The following is a 23,968-nucleotide window of genomic DNA, read 5'->3' on the forward strand; positions in this document are numbered from 1 at the left end:
ACTTTTCTGTTTTATGCCATGATCTCAGGTAGAGTGTAAACTGCTCCTGCACGTTGACTTTCCATGTCTGAGCTAATCTCCCCAGGACCTTGCCCACAGCAGATGCTTTATCAATACTTGCTGAATTCAATTGTCCCCACTATCGAGGTAAAAGTTTCAGAAATGAACAATTTATTCTTGAAGCTGCATGAGACAGAAGAGTAGACTAGATTCAGGAATTTTAACCTGGGATCCCTTGAACTTAAATCAATATTGTTGTTGTTTGGTCAATGAGTCATGTCTGACTTTCATAACACCATGAATCATACTGTCTATGGGTTTTTCTTGGCAAAGATACTAGAGGGGTTTACCATTTCCTTCTCCAGTGTATCAAGGCAAAGAGGTTAGGTGATTTGCCCAGGGTCACACAGCCTTGTGTCTGAAGCTGGATTTGAATTCAGTTCTTCCTGACTCCTGGCCCAGTGTTCTATCCACTGTGCCACTGAGCTGTCTATCAATATATATTCTGATAATCTGTATATCATTGTAGTGGAATTCATTTCCTTTGTAATTATATGTATTTTACTTTTTGCAGTCAAAAATGTTATTTCAAGAAGGGGTTTTAATTATGGAAAAAGCTGTGCTATATGATGGTAGTGGAATGGTCTTGTGCTACAGGAAATGACAAACAGGATGATCCCTGAAAAACCTAGAAAGACTAATGAACATAGATGTATAGTGAAGTGAGCAGAGCTGAGAGGACATTGTGCATAGTGACAGCAGTATTGTTCAATGAGCAATTGTGAATGACTTAACTACTCTCAGCAATGGAATGATCCAAGACAATCCCAAGGAACTAATGAGGAAACTTACTATGCACCCCTATAGAAAGAACTGATAAAAAGAACATTTGTGGATTGAACATATATAACCTGTTTGCAATCTTATGGAGGGAGGAGGAAAGGGAGGGAGGGAGGGAGAAAAATTTGGAACTCTAAATCTTATGAAGACGAATGTTGAAAAGTACCCTTACATGTAAGTGGAAAATAAAATAAATGCTTGTTGCTGGAAAAAAAAAGGAAGGGGGAAAAGAAAAAAGGAAATTACATAATTTTATTACATATTTAAAAGAAACAACAAGGCAGGACGTGGAGCAGATCAAAACTTCTGAGAAAAAGAGACAGAGAGAAAGAAAAACCACTCATATATGAGACAGAGATCGCAATTATTTTCTTAAGTAGAGACTCCTGGCTCCCCACAGATTGATGATATCCACTTAAACTTCCTTGCAAGGAATTCTTATTTGTAAGATTTTCCTGAAAGACAATTTTAATTTTTTTTGGGGGGGGGGCAGGCAATAGGGGTTGAGTGGCTTGCCCAGGGTACAACAGCTGATGGGTGTTGGGTGTCTGGGGCCGGATTTGGACTCAGGTCCTCCTGAGTGCAGGGCTAGTGCTTTGTCCACTGTGCCACCTAGCTGCCCCTGATGCCATCCACTTAGTCAATACTGTAGTTGAACAGACGATATTTGGCCCAACTCAATGCTAGTGAAAATTGCCACACCACGTCCCCTGCTATAGATCCATTGTGAAAAATTAGGGTAGAAGGCTTATATGGCTTAGTCGTGTCTGGAGTAAGCAAGGATGTATGGAGGGATTCTAAGGAGAAAGGCTTGTCAGTCTCCAGTGGCATGAGTGTGAATTGAGGGTTAGTTATCTGAACAAACTGCTTCAAACTATTTGGTCACTAAAGTTGCATATATAGCAGATAGGGTCATTATGGAGACAAACAGTTAGAGGTTGCTGCCTGTGCCAGGGCATGGATCAAAAATTATTGGCTATAAAATCTCTATCATGTGTTGGATCCTGAGTCTAGACAACTTTGCTGGAAGTCTCTACCACGATCTTGAGTCTTCATCTGATGACGGAATGATGAAATGACTGATGACATGAATCAGATATCAAACGAAAACTGTTGTATTGCCTACACTCCTTTCTTATCTTTTAAGAGCAATGATCACAGAGTATGTAACAAACCCAGAAAGTGGAGGCTCAAAGCAGCCGTGTGTCTGAAGGTTGCTTCAATATGTCAAAGGCCATATAAAAATATTTGTGTATATATATGCGTATATTTACCTATATATTTGTGTATATCATAAGGTCCTCCTTATAAGCTCCTTGAGGTCCGGGACTGTCTTTTGCCTCTATTTTTATATCTCCAGTGTTTTCAAAGTGACTGGCACATAGTAAGCACTTTAAAATGTTTATTATTGCTTGATTATATATGTATATTTGTGTATAATTTAAATTTAGGTTTATGTATTTATCTTTATATCTATGTGTTTTATATATTAATATTTGTATTTATGTATATCTTATTTACATTTATGTGTATTTTATTGATTTATTTATATAGAACTTTTTTATGTGTGTAAAAATTTAAAAAAAGAAGGGGTCTGTGCTGTCAAAGGGGTTTCTGACTCAGGAGTTGAAGAATATCTGGAGCCGATGAACATTAAGGGCTCTAAAATCTCAGCAAAGATAAGACAGGCACATGTAATTAGCACACATCAGTAAGGCCTGAGGTCATGAAGAAATTAAATAGGGCATATGTGCATACGTATGTATATATGTATGTACTCACCTATACATATATACATGCATGTGTTCTTATGTGTGTATGCATACACACAAAGAGAGAGAGAGAGAGAGAGAGAGAGAGAGAGAGAGAGAGAGAATTGAATAACTGCAAATCCCAAACTTTACCATTTCTAATCTTTTTTTTCTCAATATCTGTAGCAACCATTGGCTGGATTTTTAAAATCTCAGTGTTTGCTGGCATTAAGGAAACATGTTTTTAATATGACCTAGGCCATGGTATGTCCCAAAGTTGTTGAGGGTTTTAGAAAAAATTAAAATAATAACAATATCAACACAATATAATATACCAAAATTTGCTTATAGAGCATAAATGAATCCAGAGACATGAAAGCTTGTATTTTCATTTGTTTTTCTTATAAATATCATTCTATTTTTCTACTTTCTTTAAAATATCTTTGGAAGGCCACATGTACTCATTCTCTCTGAATTTCTTTAGATTATATATATATATACATATACATATATATATACATACATACATACACAGATATATAAATATATATTTGTATGCGTGTGCATATATATAGAGAGACAGACAGACAGAGAGAGACAGAGACAGAAACAGAAAGGGAATGCTATCCGATATTGTCTTACTTGTCCATTTGGTTTGCTCTATCCCGGACCTGATGCCTATTTTTAGTTACAATGGTAAAGTGGGAGGAATAAAACCAGAGTATATTTACCGGTGTTCGCAGTTCTGGGATGGCTGCTTGGTAGGTGAGAGGGCGACAATCTCGAGTATTGGGCACCAGGACACAAGGAAGAAACATTGGCCCCAGATCATCTCCATCAAGGACGTCTATTGTGAGCGTGGTAGTACTTGTTCTCCGTTCATTAAGATTTTGAGCTCGGTCCTATGAATGAGAAGACAATTCACTGATGTTGGAATATGGTAGACTTTCTGTCTGCCTTTGTCAAAAGATTGGGGCAAAATAACAAACCGATTTTTATCACATTTTATACATGTAGCCTATGGGCAGAGTCAACAGAAGAGTAGACAGACATCTGTACTTGGAGCCAGATAAATATGGATTCACATCATTTCTCTTACGCTGTGTGACCATGAGTCGTTCAACTTCTCTAGTGCTCAAGAAACTCTCTAAGACCACAAGTGAGAGCCAGAGTGGATTTTGGCTTATAACAAGATTAAAAAACAACAACAATAATAACAAAAACAACAACAAAATTGATTTGTTTAAAAAAAAATCCTAACTTAATGTGCTAACCTATGAACTTGAGTCTGAATATAGCAATTTTTGTTTCCTGATAGAAGGAGGTCCCCATGTGTCTTTCCCAGTGTTGTGCCTTCCTACCTTCCTAGTCTTCATACACTTTACTGCCCTCTACAGAATCTAGGATCTAGTGACGCTGGCTTTTGGTCTGTCCCTAGCAGAGGACACTTGATTGCCTACCTCAGTGTCTTTTCACTGACCCCCCCCCCCTTCCCAATGCTTAAAATGTTCTCACTCCTCATTTCTTCCAGGCTTTTTTTGTGTCTCAGTTCCAATTCTGCTCTCTGCTAGAGGGCTTTCCTTGCCCGTCTAATTCTAGTACCTTCTCTGAGATTACCTCCTGTTTATTTTCTGTGTATCTTGTATGTGCATTGAGGTTTACATGCCTTCTCCCCCATTACCCTTTGTGTTCTTGGAGAGCAAGAGGTGGTGTTTTTGCCTTTGTTTCTATCCCCAGTACTTAGCACATTTCCTAGAATAGAGTAACCACTTAATAAATGTTATTTGTTTTTTGTTACTGTTACCACATCTAAATGTCCTGCCCCACAGAGACTAGAACAGTGAGTTCAAACAACAGGTGCTTAATCCATTCTTCTGATTAATTGAACAGACAAAATCACACAGGCATTTTATCACTGTGTATGTTTTGAAGGACTAGGTTCTGCCAGCAGTAATCTTATTGGCTGGTTTGGGTAGAAGCTAAAGCATTTGTTAAAAAGATGTATTGAGTCACAAAGCCTAGTTAAGGCAGACCTGACCTCACTTAAGGAGGGGAAGCAGATGTGGTCTGAGGTACAATGGGGTTTCATTGTTGGGCAGAGAATTGTTAAGTAAACATTTTACAACTTGTGAAGCCTAATGCATTGGATGGAAACCCCATTGCCACTGTATATATTCCATCACTACTGATGTCACAAGCAGGATTCTTGAGTTCCAGATGCTTGGAAGACAGAAAAATAAGAGTCTTTTTGATGAGCTAAGAAATCATTTGCTAGGTAGTAAAAGAGAACCAGGTATCTCCAGTAGGAAAAAGGCAATAAAAAAGGTTGTTAATTGAAGGAAACAGCTTGTTGCCATTGGAACACATGCTACATGGGAAAGAGGTACTTGGCATGGCTATGTTACAAAAACAAATCCAAACCAAGGAAATCTAAGTGGGCAAATGCTCCTTTTTATATGGGTGCTCACATTTCCTGGTCAGTATTTTATGATATTAAGGAAAACAGAGGGGAGTAATTAAGATCCCTTTGGGATACACAAGTTCCCCATTGCATGAAACATTGCATGGTATCTGCGATAGATGAGGAAGGAGACAATCTTATTTCACTTTCTTTTCTTATTCAGTTTCTTTCTCTCATCCATTTTCATATTTTTCTATCATCTATTTTTGATGATACATCCATTCCCTTTGCTCCTACCAAAAGAAAAATCAACCCCTTCTAACAGAGCATAAATAAAGGGTGGGCGGCAATTCAATAAAACAAACTATCATAATGAAAAAGTGACTTTATAAACTTCTCTGAAGAGGTGGGGGACTATGGTTGGGGAGCACTGTATATGATATTAAGTCCCTTTGAAATGAGCAAAAACTAACTCAAGGCAGGAGTGGGAGAGTCATCTCATATTCTAGTTTATGAGTTTTCCGAATGAGACAATCAAAGGGTGAGAAAAGTCCATTAGAGTCTGTAGCCCTGCAATGAGGACATAACTATTTCCATCTTTCAAAGTTCCCTCAGGAGACAGGCTCTGTCACCACCAACAGCCTCAGGAGACAGACTTTAGGGACCCCAGATTAAGAACATAGTTTATTTTAAGGAGCACAGGAATAGAGTGGGAGGACCTTGGTTAGATTTCGGTATGATTACTATAATATCACTTAACCCTTCCATGCCTCAGGTTTTTCATCTATCAAATAGGAGGATTAGACTTCATTATCTCCAAGGCCCTTCCTAGCTCAAAATCTATGATCCTGTGATGAATGATAAACCAAAGCAACACTTATTTTTATAAACTCGAATATAATGCTGCTGCCAATTCATTGATAACAGGATTTAATTCTAAGACACATGATAGTTGCAATATTTTCTTCTGACTGATGCTGTGAACTTTGATGGAGAAAATTTAACTCTTGAGAGCAAAGCAGCAAACTCTAGGTCATGGTGGGCTTTTATCTGCCTTGAATATCCTTTGGTCAGAGTGACCTTGAGCAAGTCACTTAACCTTGCCCAGCCTCATTTTCCTCATCTATCAAATGCATTAACATATGTAAGACATGGTTCAGTCTTTACAAAGCTATATGAATGTGAGCTGTTATTATGTATAAATTAGGAATAATGATAACACCTACCACAAAGGGCTATTGTGAGGGCTAAATAAAATATGTGTGAAGTGTTTTGTAAACCTTAAAGCCACTATAAAAGACATCTATTTTTTTTTACCATTATTATTGTAAAGAATAGTGTGAAGGAAAGTGAAGACTAGAAATGCATTCAAGAATATTCTTTCAACATTATACTAGGCATGCTAAAGTGAGAGATTCTGTCTGCAGTCCTAGCTAAATGAACACTTAGGACACCAGGCTTAATGGAGAGTATTTGAGGCTGGTAAAGAGGATTATATAGCCTCTCCTCTCCTCTCCTCTCCTCTCCTCTCCTCTCCTCTCCTCTCCTCTCCTCTCTTCTCTCCTCTACTCCTCTCATATCCCTTTTCTCTTCCTTTTCTTCATTTTTCTTCCTTCCTTCCTTCCCTCCCTCCTTCCCTCTCTCCTTCCCTTCTTTCCCTTCCTTCCTCAGTCCTTTATCTTCTTCCCTTTATACTTTCTTTCTCTTATATTTTCAATGACTCAGAAACTTTGTTTTATTAATAATGGAATATGTAACATTCCTAATGTTTGGATATTCCAGCCTCTGGCTTTCCAAAGTGTGCCAAAGCATCAAGCAGACTCCCTAAGAGAGACAAATTAAATGTTATTTAATTACATTATCAGGTATTTGCAGCAGAAAAAAAGGAGGGAGGAGTAAGAACAATGTAATTAGAATCACCCTCAACAGTTCTGCTTCAACAAAGCTACCTCAAGATGTAGAGGCTTTTATCTCCCTTCTGGTGACCCAAGATAGATGGACAGTCACCTACTACTGTAAAAAAAATCCTAGAAACTCCATTTTATCAACTTGCTTCATTTTCTGCATATTGTTGTTTCAAGTTACCTAAGGTCAAATACCTCAGGACTTTTTGCCTTGTTTAGTTTTTGTCATTTTCTGCTTTTCCATTGCTACTGAATTTTCATGAATTGAGCATGGCAAGCAATGAATCACACCACTCCATCAAACTTTTCTGGGTTTATAATTGTATTTCTTTGGGGCATCAATTGCTAAGGCATGTAGTCTAACCTTTAAGAATAGAGGCTTTTAGGTATTTATATGCATTTCTGTATTTTTTCATTAGATTATTTTGCTATGAGGCAAAGAGTTGTTTTCATACCCATATATCATATACACATATCTACATCTACATGCATATAATATAGCTTTTCTCTTACTCTTAATTTTCTTTATATAGGCATAAATGTGTTCTTAGATAGTGAATGATAGAAAAATAGCTACCTAAGTAGCTAGATATAGATGGAGCTTGTATATATTTGCCTATGGATTCCAAGGGACATACTAGGTATTCTCTGGCTATTCAGACTCCATGGTAATAAGTTTCTTTTCAAAGGAGTACCACATTCTCTTCCAGTACCACAAAGCTTCTTCCTGGCCTGGGAACACTCTATCCCTAGGCTGAACATTTATCTCTGTTGCTACCTCTTTCAAGGAACCATTTATTACCTTAAGATATGGATGGGAGACACCTTGTTGTAGAGGACTAAAAATAATTTTTTAGAAGAGAGCTATTTTTTTCTTCTTCTTTTTTGAGGGCAATGAGGTTTAAGTGACTTGCCCAGGGTCACAGAGCTAGCAAATGTCAAGTGTCTGAGGCTGGATTGGAACTTAGGTCCTCCTGAATCCAGGGCTGGTGCTTTATCTACTGCATCACCTAGCTGCCCCCTTGTACATTTATAGAGAATTAAAATATACTTCCACTCAGTGATTAACTTACTCCCAACACATCATTGCCTTTACATTCCAGTAATCCCAAACATCTCTCCCTTATGCATCCTTCTCCTGAGAAACTGCCATCACTCTACTAAAAACCCTCATGACCTCATGCCTAGACTATGTCCATAGCCTCCTGGTTGGTTTACCTGATATAAGTCTATTTCCAGTCCATCCTTACTCAGATATCAAAGTATTCTAAAATCACAAACCTGATCATGACATGCCCATCTCCCTACCCATTCAACCTACTCTATTGTCTCCCTATGGCATCCAGGATCACCTGTGAAGTCCTCTGTTTGTTTGTTTTTTATTTGGTTTTTTGGTTTTTTGCAGGGCAATGGGGGTTAAGTGACTTGCCCAGGGTCACACAGCTAGTGTCAAGTGTCTGAGGCCAAATTTGAACTCAGGTCCTCCTGAATCCAGAGCTGGCGCTTTATCCGCTGTGCCACCTAGTGGCTCTGTTTGGTTTTTAAAGTCTTCCATAACCTGACCTCATGACCGGTTCCCACTTTGCCAATCTTATTAACGCTTCCATATACTCCCATAAGGTCTCTGATCCAGGGACACTGGCCTCCTTTTTGTTCCTTAAATTAAGTACTACATCTCTCGACTCTGAGTATTTCTATTCACTGTCCTCCATGTCTTGAACTCTTTCCTTCTTCATCTCTGCCAATGGTGTTGGAGAGAGCACACAATTCTCTAGGTGGTCAGGTGATCATCAGGGCTAGGTTCTTATTAGTGAATAGGATCGCTTAAGTACCTATCAGCACCCCTGGTGCTTAAACTTAAATTTTGATAAAATATAAAGTAGTCTAGCATTGCTCTCCATTTAGTAATAAAATAAAAAGAGACTGAAGATTGTTGGGGAAATTGTCTATAGAGAATTTATGGTAAAACATGAATAAGAATTATAAAGAATGTTAACACATGAGAGGGCTATGGCCCTCCTTATTGACTTTCATAGTAATTGACAGAGGAGAGACACTGACTAAATATTTGCTTGTTTAATTTTTTATGGAAGAAATAGATGACATCTCTGACCATTAAGTTTATACTTTTTTGGTAAAATTCCTTGATGGATTAAAAAAATCACTTTGTAGGACATTAAAAAATACATAATCCCCATTCAGCATCTTCTCTGTGTGTGAGTGCTTTGTGATTTTTGAAGCCTTAATTCATGCAGTTTGCGAATAATAGTTAGCCTTAATTTTTGTAGTTTGGTCAATCTGTATACATATGTTATGTCCTTAATACTTCTAGAAAATATGCTAAGTTTAAATGATGTAATGAAAAGAACTTAATTCTAGGTATAGTCTTGTTTGCATGATGATAAAAGAGCCAATCCATCCTTTTTCTTTTCTTTGAGGGGAGAGGCCATGACGTGTAATTATATTAGTTCAGGGGGCCTGCAAGTAGGAACTTCCTCTATCAAAACAGATCAGTACTTGTGTCTTAAAGAGTTACCTGAATTCACTGAAAGCTTAATCGACTTGGCTAGTGCCTATCCACTATGCTACATGGTGTCTGGGACTTTTCTTTTATAATTTGCAAATCAATTTAACCAAGGGACCAGGGCAAACCTGATGGACAACATCCACACTGAATTTAGTACCTTTTCTAGCACCAACTTCTTTTAGTTAGAAACAAAGAAAGAGTATGATATGTGTATGGAACTTGGTGAGTAGAAGTGGACATTTTCTTGTTTTTATTTGAAGGAATCTCATGCAATTTTATGGGAAGATTTTGGAATGAAATGAAAAAGAAAAGGAAAAGAAAAAAGGACGTTCACATCCCACAGAGTAATGCCATGTAATTCATTAATCTAAGCACATAAGAGCACTTTTATCTGAGAAATATTTTCAGTTAAAATCTCACCAAAGTGTCAACCCTTCCCCTCTGGTTGAATATTTAGTTTGCTTCCATTTTTGACACTTGAAAGTAATGTTACTCTTAATTGCTTAAAATAAGGTAGCTCTTTTTCTCTGTTGATTTTAATAATACTTCCAGTCTATGTTCTCAATAATGCATTAATTATTTGCATTTTTGAAGTACCAATTATACATGTCCAGCACTATGGTAGACACAAGGAATGCAAATACCAAGATGATCTATTTCCTATCATCAAGGAAATTTCATTATCTTAGAGAAGGCAATGTATACATTTAGAAATACATGCAAACCATGTTCAAAATAATCATAAGGTACTCAGAGGACGGAAAAGGAAATGACAAACTACTATAGTATCTTTGCCAAAAACAACAAGAAGAACATGGATGATACTGGTGTGCTATGGTCTACAGAGTCATCAAGAATCAGACACTGAATGACTGAGCAACAATAACAAATAGGGAGTAAGAGGGCAAATGGGAGGGGATATTCCTAAAAGCCTGGGGACTCAGGAAGGGCTTCCAATGAGGTAGTACCTGAGCTGAGTTTTAAAGGTAGGTCGGGAATCAGAAGTAAGAGTAAGGAGGTAGTAAAATCCAGGCTTGACCTGCAGTTAGGAGGTGAACTATCATCTGGGCGAAAGCAGGAAGGCCCATTTGGTCAAACCAAAGAGTATTTGCAGGGGATTAACATGAAGTGAGTAGGAAAAGGTAGGCTGGAGTCATGCTAGAAAAGGCTGTGAACCAGAGGAGCTGGTATGTGACCTAGAAGCTTTAGGGAACCATTGTAGTCTTCAGAGCAGTAAGAGATATAGACATGATTTAAGGCTAACACCAAGAAAAAAAAAATGGATTTACTGAGCCAAATGAAATGGTCATTTTACTGCATGTTGCCAGATTGCTTTATGTTTGTTTGTTATTGTTATTTATTATTATCATTTATCACTTATCTATCATTGTTATTTTTATTATTATTTACAATTCTACCATCAATTGATGCATGGATATGTTTTCCCCACAACTCTCCCAGAACTGAGTTTTATTGCTTGGAATTATTTTTGCCTATTTGATTGGCATTTAGTGCTTCTTCATAATTTGTTTTAACTATATCTTTTGAATGACTAGAATTTTTTAAAATGTATTTTCAAGTGATTATTAGCAATTTGTGTTCATAGTTTATGGGACATTATAATGCAATTATGGCTGGGAAAATATGAGTAAGGAAAAAGGAATATAGAAAGTCTTCATAAAATAATTCAAATCAGGAGGAAAAATAGCATGTAAAAGCATATAGTATTATGACTATAAAAGGAAAAGTTGAAAGAAAATAAACAGGCAAAACAAAAATCCTGTGGGACACTTAGAGTGATCAATGGAGAGTAAAAACATATCACACACTGAATTTAAATTAGGTGCGAACTCAATTTGGATCAAACTGTTAAGTACATATTAAGGATCTACTATGAGCAACACATATTCTACTGGAATAGTTACAAAACCCACTATTTGTGTGTGTGTGTCTGTTTGTAGTTTGAAATAAATCTTTTTGGCTGCTAGGTGGCGAAGTGGAGAAAGTGGGATCTGGAATTGTGAAGACCTTGAGTTTTAAATTCTGACTCAGACACTGTCAACAGGCAATCACAACGTCAGGAGACTTATGTGAAAGCGAGGTTTAGTACAAGAGAAATGAACATGCATGTGGAACCCAAAAGTGTTCACAGTTCTTCTAGAAGTTTGCCTATTTATGATAGTGCAACTGAAGGAAGAGGAGAAAAGAGGAAGGGGCATGGCATGGGATGGGGCAGGTACTGGGAGAAGGACAATCTGCTCCCAAAGTGGAGAAGCAAGGCCCTGGCAAAAGCTGCTTTCTTTTCCCTTGGGAACCGCTAGATGATGGAGATAGGAGGCTCGGCTTATCTGCAAAAGCATTTCCCCAGGCTGGCATAGACTGACTGGCACCTGTCTTGTCTTCCATGGGCACATGGGGATCCAGCTTGAGGGGCAAACAGCAAATTATGGCAGCTGGTGAGCTGTCGTCCCTGACATTGGGGGCCTCCTGCATACTCTGGGTCCAGTGTTTCTGGAAAATCTGGCAACTCAAAAAGACAAGTTCGAGGGACCTCTTAAGAGCCCTTAACAACACGTACTAGCTGTTTGACTTTAGGCAAGTCACTTAGCCTCCATCTGCCTCAGTTTTCTCATCTGTGAAATGGAGATAAAACTAGCACCTACTTTTCAGGGTTGTTGTGAGGATCAACAGGTAGTCTATTTGTAAAGTGCTCAGCACAGGGGCTGGCACATTCTAGATGCTTAATACTTGCTTACTCTTTCATTCCTTTCCCTTTAAAGAGATCAAGCTGTCTCAACCAATTAACAGGATTCTGGACATATAGAACATATTGGAGACATGATTTTTGCCTCCAAATAGAGAAAATGCATTTCCAAATCACAGATAATCCTAAGAACAAAGTGCCACATTTTCAGAAGACTAAGCTTTGTGCATTGGTTAAATGCCATGAGGGTTTGAGGTGGGCTTAGATATTTACACTGCCTATCACAGTGTGTGGTAAAGTAGAAGGAATCTTATAAATTAGAGTCTGTCATTTTGGCATTAGAATATGTCTTACGGCAAACAAAACCTCAGAAAAATATTTTCTTCATGGTGCAACCAAATGTAAGAAGAAAGGTTTATTTCTTTCTTCTCTGAAAACAGTTAAACATGAAATACTAAATGGGAAAGTGACTCTTTTACCATCATGTTGAAGTCATTACAGATCAAAGACAAGTAAAATTTATTTCCTGTGTATCAATTTTTTTTAGTTCTTTTGCTTACTTCTTTTCTTTTGCTCCTTCCACAGAAGTATTTTTTTTGACTACAGAAAATACACAATTAGTGCTTAAAGGGGTAAAACAATAATTATCATAAATGATAATAATGGTTGATTTAGGATATGTTCTTATCTCCAGAAAACCACCTATCCTCTTATGGAAATATGTGATACTGACAAATAGGACATCGAAGAAAAAGTCAATGGAGATGTCTGGGATGAAATAAGTGAGAGTCCTTCCATCCTATGAACTGGCTAGACCATAGTAGGAATTGATCACTCAGCTCTAGGTGAAACAGTTTTAAGAAAAAAAAAAGTAATGGAAAAAGTAACTTCTACCTAGGACAGGCTAGAGAAGCCATTGACAGGAAAAACAACAGGTGAGGAAACAAGAAGAAAAAAGTCACTGAAAGGAGGAATACAGGGTAGATTTCTACAATTATTTAAAGGACTTTTATTTAAAAAGGAATTCAACTTGTTCTTCAAAGGTCCAAAAGCATAAGTAGGATTAAAAGGTGGGAAACAATAAGGATGCTGGGTTACTCTTGTAGTTCAAGAAAAGTGTTTGTTTTTCAAACAAAACTTGTTTTAAGAACATATAATTACATAATAAAGTATGATGTACACATCATTAGATATGTCCTGGTATCCTAGGTAATGTGATTTATAGATAACCAGGCCTGTCAGGAAGAACTGAGTTCAAATTTGGCCATAGACACTTACCAGCTGTGTGACCCTGATTAAGTTTCTTAACTCTGCCTCAGTTTAGTTATCTGTAAAACAAGTTGGAAAAGGAAATGGCAATCTACTCTAATATCTTTGCCAAGAAAACCCCAAATGGGGTCATAGAACGTCGGACATGACTGAAATGACCAAACAACAACAACAGGAATATTCAAGGAAATGATGGGTGAGAAATTAACTGAGGATGTTACAGAATGACTTCATGAATAGCAAGGTGAAGCTGGATAGATTCTGAGGTTCCTTTCAACTTTGATATTCTATGGTTTTTTGACGTAAAAATAGCACTGTTTTCTGAATTCAAATTGGAAGACTCAGCTGTTATTATTTCTATTCTCCAAATGTTTACTTATATAACATAGCAATTTATAGGAATGACATTTTCAGAAGTAAGCACTTAAAAGCATGTCTTTCCTTTCTACCTCTGGTTAAAATGTCAATTTCTTTGAAACTGGGGGAAAAACATCTAACAATGGCTTGGTTGATCTGTGATCCTTAGGATGTGACCACTCTCTCCCAGAGTAGGAATGGTAACTCCTCCACCCATCTCATCTTGGGCAACTATTATCCCTGTATTTCCTTAGGACATTCTCAAACGCTCCACTCCTATTAGTGAACGTATTATTAGTGCAAGTTGAGTGTTGTCTATTAGTCAGGCCTCATTTTCCCATTTGACACTATTTTGCATCTATTGCCTTGCCTGGTTTAAAATCCATTGGAATGAAATATCCCACTCAGGATAAGCTCATCACTTCTAAACTCACCACCATGTGACTAAATCAAGCTTTGATCAATACCACCTCCTTCAGCCTCTTTTTCCCTCTGATTGGAGGGCTGGCAATGCTTTTTTAATAGAAAGTAGAAACTGCACTCCCAGCCCATAATCCACTTTATATTTGCTGCCCTGTGTGGTTTCAAATCAGTGGAACGACATGTCCACGTACTGAGCTCTGGGGTAGCCCCTGGTGATTCATCCTTCCTCCCTCTCCCCTTGCCTTTCCTCCTCCTATTGGGTGTTGTCTCCATGTTTAGATTGTAAGCTCCTCAAGGTTAAGGACTATTTTCTTTTTTATTAATTGTATCCCCAGTGCTTAGCAGAGTATCTGCGGCATAGTAGGTGCATAATTAATGTCTAATGAATTGTGTTGGACTGACCCTACTTCCTTTCTCATCAAGTGCTTATTTTATGATATTTTTCATAGTAGATGTTCTATGCCTGTAACTATAGAACCCTCTTCACAAGAGATTTCAGTAGTTCTGTGATCACTGATAGAGAAAATAAATTTATCTTTATTTTCACTAACCTTTTATTAACTTTTTTAAGCCTGCGCATTTTATTATATATTTAAAACAATATCCCGAGAAAGGATTCACTGGCTTCACCAGCCTGATTACTAAGAAAAATCTATGGTACCAAAATGAGGGGTTCTGTTTCACACTAATATCTTTAGAGAACATATATTTCTCATTTATACCTCACTTGAGATTAAAGATCAGAGGGTTGATGCAAAGAACTATATCTCTTTTGCAACATCTTTCAAGGATTATTGTATGATGTCTTCATATGCCTGTCACTTACACACACACACACACACACACACACACACACACACACACACACACACTTTTTAAAGGGAAAGATTCAATTCAGTCTTAACCCATGGAAAATACTTACATTAGCTTGAACAATGACATAATAACGAGTCTTATCTTCATAATTAAGTCTCTTCCTCAATACAACAGTTCCAGTTAATGTGAGAGGGATCTCAAAAGTGTCGTTGGAGGTCTGCAAAAAGGAAAAAGAAAGAATTGATGGAGGTGACCCAGAGATACCACATGGGATGTTGTCACATGGTAAGATTAAGAATCATGGATGGTAGGTAAACATTTTCATTGAAAGTGGATTTGAGTGCAAGCTTCTGATGCAATATTCTGATCTTTCATTTAAATGTTTAAATTTGATCAGTCAGGTTCTCTCAGAGCCTAGGAAAATATGATAACCAGAAAACTCGTTTCCTCCAGGAGTTTTTCATTTATTATTTGTACCATTTATCAACTGTCCTGGGACCTCTGCAGAGCAAGGCCAACAAACATGGGTCTTTTCTACAACAGTTTTTACTTTTTATCTGTCTTGATATAAACCCCCAAAATTCAAAATAACACTTTTAAATCTGTGATTTCTACATAGCATAATTTCTACCTTTGCACTTTTTGCATGTCTAAGAACTTCCAGACATTAGAGACCAAAAAAATCAGAGTCACAAAGCACCATAGAGAGAGTGAATAGAACAGTGAGAATGGGAGGAGAAACAACTAGGTATGTATGTGCCAGGCACTGTGCTAAGCACTTTGCAAATATTATTTCATTGAATTCTCACAATGATCCTATGAGGTAGGTGGAAATAGGAGACCACAGATATCTAGGAATCAGTTGTGTAATCTTGCAAAAATTACTTATAGGTTCTCATTTTCCTTATCTTTATAATAAGGAGAATAGTGATATCCAAGGATCTGTCATTATCTAATATTTTATGATTCATGAAGACTTGGAGTTTCTGTCCTGATTCATAATTCTAGCTGCATGAAGTAACTTACTATCTCTGGGTCGACCTATTCTTATCAATAAAATGCTGATAATTGTTTCACCTACTTCATAGGGTTATTTGGAGTATCAAATTAGAAAATATATGTAAAGTGCTTTGCATATCTTAATATGCTCTACAGTTGTCAGTTGTCATCCTTACTGGTGACATTGTCATCATGATAAGCATTAACTATTGCCCATTGGCTAAAGTGCCAGAGATGGATACAGGAAGATCTGAGTTTGAATCCTGTCTCAGACTCCAACTAGCTTTGTGAGTCTAAACTCTCTGGGCCTGTTTCCTAATATATAAAATGAGAGGGTTAGACCTGATAGCCCTGGAAGATGCCTTCTGGCTCTCCATATCTATGATCCTTTGATCGTCACCATCATCATTAACATTAATTAACATTAACATAAATGAACATGAATAGAATCCTTGTAATACTAAACTTTGGCAAAATCTATCCTTTGTCCATCAGTTCTCATTCACTGGCATAGTTCCAGTTATTAGTGACATGTTGTTATGGAGTTACTTCCGTGGGTCCAACTCTTCATGACCCCATTTTGTTTTTTCTTTGCAAAGATACTGAAGTTGTTTGCCAGTTCATTTTTCAGATGAGAAACTGAGGCAAACTTGGTTAAGTGACTTACCCAGGGTCACATCTGAGGCTAGATTTCAATTCATGAAGGGGGGGGGGGTCTTCCTGATTTCAGGCCTGGCATTTTATCTACAGAGCCACCTAGTTGCCCTTATTATTACTCTCTATTACTGCTATTATTGCTAACCAATGTTGGGCTAAGCAACTTTCCACAATCTATCTATCTCTCTGTCTCTGTCTCTCTTTTAAAATACAAACTGGAATTTCATAAATGAAAGGAACTTCCAAAGCAGTCTAGTTCAACTCATATATGGACAAAAATCAGCTCTATAACACACAGTCATCAAAGTTGAACCTGAATACATTCAGTGACAGGAAATTCATTCTCATTTTATCCTCTGGAGACATCTTTTTCCATATCTGGGTAACTAATTATTAAGAATGTTTGCCTATATCAAGCCTAATTCTACCTCTGTATCACTCCCAATCACTGAGCCTAGTTCTGTCCTTGGGGGCCAATCTGAATAAGCCTAGTAATCCCTCTTTCATATGGCAGCCTCACAAATACTTGAAGACAGCTCTCATATTATCACCAGTGATAAAGTCAGTAGTGTGTGGGGAAAAAAGGAATGAGCAGAGAGTAGTGGGCTTTTTGGCATAACAAAAAATATGGTAATTGCATTGAAATGGAGGGGAAAAAAATCTAACTTAATCATAACCAAACCCTTGATAGATGTATCATTTTGTAAAAGTAGGCCGTCATCTATATTCCAAAGCTACTCTTGCAGGAATAGGAATCACTGTCTAGACTGTTACATATTAATGTCAAAAATGAACTTCCACTGAATAGTTTTCCTTGGTCCTTAGTACAAATCAGCAGAAACAATATAGCAAGTAATTTTATTGAGCTTTAAAGTTGAAACTGGTCTCTTTTCACTGAATCTAATCTAGTGAGCTAAATCCAATGTCTCTTTCAAAGTATGTGACTTAATTCAGAAAGTTTTGAATAGTTTTCAGTGTGCCAAGAGACAAAGATGAGAACTATTTCATGGCCCACACCACCTGGGGAATTTATCACAGGGGGAAAACCTTAGTTATTTTTTTACCTGATTTGCTGGCTAGTGTCTAGAGATAAAACAATAAAAAGGAAAGATGAGAAAATAGTTTATACTATTTTAAAAAGTCAAATATGAAACTCACAGTTAAATAAGGCTTTCCCAAACTGTTTTGAGTGACTATTTGAAAGTAGAGAGAAAAAAGGAATTACTTGAAGAAACATCTTGGATATTGGCTTATTTCCTCCTGAATGGACTCCAGGATCTAAAATATATTGTTAAGATCATAGCACATTAACTGGAAGAGGACTGAAGGGTCACCTGGTACAACCCATAGGTTAACAATAGGCCCCTTCACAAAATATTCAATTAGTAGACATTCAGTCCTTGCTGGAAGACTATCAGTGAGGGGCAAGCTACCATCTTGAGACAACCCATTCCTGCTTTGGACAACTATATTTTTTTTAGTATGCTTTTTCTGATATCTAGCCTAAACCAACTTCTTTCCAACCAATTCCTTCCCCTAGTTTTGTCTTGTAAGGGAGACAAAGAAATAAAAAAGAAAAAATCAAAACAAAAATATTAACATAAAAGGAAAAAACAAAACAGCAAAACTCAAAGCAAGGCAAATGTCTTTCCCATGACATCCTCTCTCTTTTCTTTTTAATCTTAGATTTAGAGCTAAAAGGTAAATACCTTATAGGTCTTCTCATACAACCACCCCCACTCCCCCATTTTGTAAGTGAGAGAATCAAGGCCAAACAGGTAAAGAAACTTATCCCACATTACATAAGTAATAAAGAACAAAGCCAGAATTTGAATTCAGAATCTTTGACTCGAAATTCAACACTCTTTCAACTGCACCATAGCAACTATAATGCCCTCTCCCCATTTAATCTAGCTCCCAGTACTAGGGTGATGTTTTTTTATTCTCCAAACTAAAACATCCTAATTCTTCGATTAATAATTTTTTTTAAATGACTTTAGGGGCAGCTAGGTGGCATAGTAGAAAAAGCACTGGCCCTGGATTCAGGAGTACCTGAGTTCAAATCCGGCCTTAGACACTTGACACTTACTAGCTGTGTGACCCTGGGTAAGTCACTTAACTCTCATTGCCCCACAAAAAGAAAAAAAAGATATGAGTTCACCCCCAATCCAATAGGATACAATCCCGTTTACAAATGTATTTTTTTTCCAAAATGTGGCACAAAAATGAATATAAATAGTTGATGATCTATTGAATGAACTCATAGAACAGTCTCGATTATCACTCAACATTTTATTTAATACTCTTTTCAAGGGAATTTTTCAAGCATCTGGGGATTGAACAATTCAAATCTCTTATAAACATTTTTTTTCTTGGAAATCTGAGATGCTGATTCTAAATGTGATGATATATAAGGAGGTAGGGAGTACCTTGTTGATAATTACCACTAGCGCCAAAACTAGAAGAAAAGTTTAATACATTTTTTTTTTGGTGGGTAGGGAGGACAGGGATCAGCTTCAGTATTTTAAAAAACAATTTGGTACAGATGGTAATTATGTTTCCTAATATTAAGGATCGTAATTCCAGCAGAGCTCTAAGAGCATGTTCCTATGAGTATCCTACTATCTTCACACAATTCTCTCCATTGATAATAGTAGTAGGATCTGTGGAAATAATATGAAAGTAAATAATTCCTTTTTTAAATGATATTTCCTTGAGAATTATGTACAAGGAAAACAGACATTTATACAGATGTGTGTTGCCTCTTGTGGACATTTATACATCTTAGAATGATGTAGTGAGGCATAGTGGAGCAGTAATTCCAAGTTAGAGACCTAGGTTGAAACTCTAGTCCTGCCACTTATAGCCATGTAACCTAGGACAAATCACAAAATGTTTCTGGGCCTCAACCTTGCTTATCTTTAAAGTGAAATGGTTGAGCTCCATGACTTCCAGCATTGAATCTATGATACTATAACTTCGGTCGCCTCTCCCCTGCAAATGTTGCAAAGGTGAATAATTCCTACTCCTTTAGCTACTCTAGCATTTAAAAAAAATGCTAGTATTTGCAGAAAAAAAACCCTTTTTTATGGCAGCTAAAGCAAATAAACAAATAGCAAAACTGCATTTTGGGAGGGGAGTGGGCTGCTATTGCCCTCAGTGCTGGTGCAAAGGAAGGTCTCAAGGAAAGGAAATCTCAAAGGGTAGGATGACTGTTTTCCCCTCTGCTTTCAAATACTTGTCCTCAGGCTATTGCTTTGACTTCTCCCTCCCCCTTCCCTTAGGATCATAAATTTTGAGCCAGAAGAAACCTCAGAAGTCTGAAGTCTTAGTGGAGAAAGGTCCTAACCCTCTTGGTAGGAGAAAACTAAGTTTCCAAGTAGGAAAGAACATTTCAGGACGAAAGAATCTCAGAGCAAGATAGCTTTGATGGGCCAGAAGCTTCCGTCAAACAAAAATCTTGGGAAACAACTACAGTGAGCAAATACAAAATAAAAACTGAAATTATTCATTGTCTTTGAGCCTGAGATGGAGATCCTGGCGATTGAGACTATCATGAATGGAATGGCAAAAAGAGAAACTCCTAGGAATTCATTCTTAAGACCTAAGTAATATCTGAACAATGCATAGGAAGGATACTTGCTAAGCCTTGCCTGCAGGCTAATGAATGCAGCAGAACAACAATTACCAAATTATTAAATCAGGAACTGATTTAGGGTTTCTTTTTTTCTTTCTTGGCTAATCACATGAAGTAAGACCATTTGCTTTAATTTGGACTATTAGGGTTAGAATAAATGGGGTAAAAAGCACTTCTGAATTTTATAAACATTTGAATTCCCAGTAGAGAACCAAAGCAATTATTTTCAAAGGTGCTAGCAAGTGAGTGTCAGGAAAACATAAAATCTTATTCATATCCCCAAATAGAAGTATTGGCAGAATAGTAATGCATTAATTTAATCAATAAACCAATCAATAAACATTCATTAAGTATCTAGAATGTTCCAGGACAAATATAACCTATATCAGGTTGCTTACTGTTTCAGGGAGGAGGCATGAGGTAATCAGAGCCTGCACTAGAGTGCTGGTAGCCTCCAAGAAGAGAAGAGGATGTATTTGAGAGGTGTTGCAAAGGTTAAATAGGCAGGCCTAGGAAACAGATTGGATATGGGGGTTGAGAGAGGGTGAGGGGGTAACTCCTGGGATTGTAAACTGGAGGGACTGGGACAATGATGTTGCCCTCTACAGTAACAGGGAAGGTAGGGAGTGGGCAAGGTTTAGGGGGAAAGAGAATGAGTTCCTTTACGGGCATCCTGGGATTAAGATGTTTGCTGGACTTCTAGGTTGAGATAAATCTGAAAGGCGATTGTAGATTTGAAATTAGAAGACAGCAGAGAGAAGAGGGAGGGTAGATATATTTGGGACTCATAGGCATACAGAGAGTAATTAAATCCACAGGAGCTTATAAGATCATCTAGTGAAGTAGTATAGAGGGAGAAGAGAAGGGGAGCCAGGGCAGAGCCTCGACTGTGAGAAGGATCCAACAAAGGAAACAGAAGGAATTTACTAACTTCTTTCCTATCGTAGCAGATAGCTAGTTTTAACATGTTACAACAACCAACACACAACTGTCTACTAAATGACTATTATGTGTCAGGAATATTTTACATACTTGTAATTTGATTAGCAGTGTGGTATAGCTCATACCTGTCCTCAGATCCAGGAAAAGCTCTCACCTCTGCCACAAAATGTCTGTGTGTCTCTGGGCAAGGAATTTAGCCTCACCGTGCCCTAGACAACTCTGAAATGCAGAGAATGTAAAGACCTGCTTTGTTGGAGGGGATTTGTAGGCTCTAGAATTGGACTCTTTGGGGTATCTTGTGTTGGACACTCCCCCTTTCTGCCATTTCATTACACTGCTTTCTCTTGGTTCTCCTACCTGTTGGATCACTCCTTCTCAGTCTGCATTGTTGGTCTTTTTATCTGCATGATCCCCCTCCCCAACTGGGGCCGAGTCCCATGGCCCCTTTCTTCTCTATTCTCTCTATTCTCTCGCTTTCTAATCTCAACCCTGAGGGATTCAGTCATCGCCTCTATGCTGATTATTCCCAGATCTATAAAGACAGTTCATTCTCTGTCATGATCTCCAGTCCCTCATCACCAGTGAATCATTAGACATTTCAACTTAAATATACTGTGGCCATCTCAAACCCAACATGACCAAAAGGGAACAAACTACCCTGATCACCCAATCAGTCCTTCTTCCACACTTTTCTTTTAATTATTATTTTTGAGTTTAGCATCATCCACGTAGTCACTGAGGACCATAAACTTGGTGTCATTTGTGACTCCTCATTCTTCTTCCCTTTATCTACATATCCCGCAGGTTATGAAATCCTATTAGGCCCTTTTTACCTCTCACCTGGGCTACTGCAAGTATCTACCCTCTTCAATTCTTTCTTCTAAAGAGGATGCTAAAGAAGACATCTGACTGTCTAACCTCTCTACAATCTATTACCTCCAGGATCAAATACAAACTTTTGGGGGGGTTTGTTTGGCAATTAAAGTTCTTCACAACCTGACCTCTTCCTTCCTTGGGGGTGCTCTTATGTTTGACTTGCCATTACACACTTCTGTGATCTGGCCATATTTAAGCTCAGGTTATTCCTCACACATGGTGTTCCGTCTCTTCTTGCTTTTGCAACAAGAGTCTCACATTTCTGGAATGTTCTTTATTCCCTCCAACTCCTAGAAATTCTGGCTTCTTTCAGACTGCTCAAGGGCCTCTTGTAGATGTACTTCTAACTGCTAGAGCCTTCCCTTTGGAAGTTACCTTCCATTTACTTTATATTTTTTAATAGGGGAATAGCAACGAGAATGGGGATTTATACACCACTTACCATGTGCCAGGCACTATGCTAAGGGTTTTACTAATATTTATAATTTGATCGTCACAACCACCCTACAAGGTGGGTACAGTTATCTTGTCTATTTTACAGTTGAGGAAACTGAGGCAAATGGAGTTGAAGTGATTTTCACAGGGTCACACAGGCAGTAACCATCTGAGGTCGAATTTGAATTCAGTTCTGCTCCACCCAGTACTGTCTCACTGCCTCATGTTGTCTCTCTCATTAGAATGATGTCTTTTGAGGGCAGGGACCATTTTTTGTCTCTAAATATCTCCAGTGCTCACTACAAGGCTTAGCATGCAAGCACTTAAGTCTTTTTGACTGATTATTTCATACTTTCTTACTCTGTCAAAAACAGAGGAAATAATATTGTTTTGATTCTCCTTAATGATAACTTCGTTATGTAAAACTGATTGTGCCAACGACAGTACTGATTCTCAGAAACAATTAAAATAACTGCTAAATGGTATGGAAAAGATGATGACCTTGAAGGGGAAGGAGGAGTGGACCACATCCTCTTTGAATTTTTAATAGTTAAAGAGAAATAAGCCTGGCATAGGCTAATAGTTTCAATTAGGGAGGAAAGGTGATCTCTTCGAGTTCAGTGGAAATCTAAGTAGGAATTTAGTGCCTCATCATCTGACATAGCTTCCTAAGAAGCTGGAGAGGGGTTTATAAACTCTTAAGAATGAAATTTTAAAGACAACAAATATTATAATTTCTTTGAACTTCTAACAATCATATCTTATAGTAGAAGAATGCCAAAGATCATCTAGTCTGACTACTCCCTTTACAAAAATATTTCGTATGTATACAGCAACTGATATGCAAAGCACTCCACATCTATTGACTCATTTGATCCTCATATCAGCCCTGAAAGGTAGTTACTATTTATTATCCCCATTCACAGATGAGGAAACTGAGATTGAGAGCATTTAAGTGACAGAGTCACAGAGATGAGTGTCTGTGGTGATGATTGAATTTAAGCATTCCTTCTGTGGTTTTTCGATTGTTTCATTCATCTTTGACTTTTCATGACCTCATCTGGGATTTTCTTGGCAAAGATGCTGGAGTAATTTTCCATTTCCTTCTCCATCTCATTTTACAGATAAGGAAACTGAAGTAAATAGGATTAAGTGACTCTCTCAGGGTCACATAGCTAGTATGTGTCTAAGTCTAGCTTTGAATTTAGGTCTTCCTGACTCCAGGCCAGGCACTCTATCCACTGTGCCACCTCACTACCCAATTGTTCCTTACAAGGAGTCAAACACTTTATACACTAATCCTAAACTAAGCAGTGAAAATGACTTGCTTGAGGTCATAACATTTATAAATTGACAAAGCTAGGTCTGGAAAACAAGGGGTTTTGTTTGTTTGTTTGTTTGTTATTGTTATTGTTATTTATTTATTTATC

General features: G+C 37.6%; 1 protein-coding gene across 1 annotated transcript in view; it reads right to left on the reverse strand.

Moving 5' to 3' along the window:
• Positions 1 to 23,968, reverse strand: part of PCDH15 (protocadherin related 15) — a 2,141,593-nt gene that overhangs the window by 534,214 nt on the left and 1,583,411 nt on the right. The window contains exons 11-12 of the mRNA XM_043982395.1: positions 15,099 to 15,209; positions 3,323 to 3,493 (exon numbers count right to left, since the gene is read on the reverse strand). Coding sequence (XP_043838330.1) covers positions 3,323 to 3,493; positions 15,099 to 15,209 — 282 coding nt within the window. The remainder of the gene's footprint in view (positions 1 to 3,322; positions 3,494 to 15,098; positions 15,210 to 23,968) is intronic.

Source organism: Dromiciops gliroides, chromosome 2 (assembly GCF_019393635.1).
Source record: "Dromiciops gliroides isolate mDroGli1 chromosome 2, mDroGli1.pri, whole genome shotgun sequence".
Taxonomy (NCBI): Eukaryota; Metazoa; Chordata; class Mammalia; order Microbiotheria; family Microbiotheriidae; genus Dromiciops; species Dromiciops gliroides.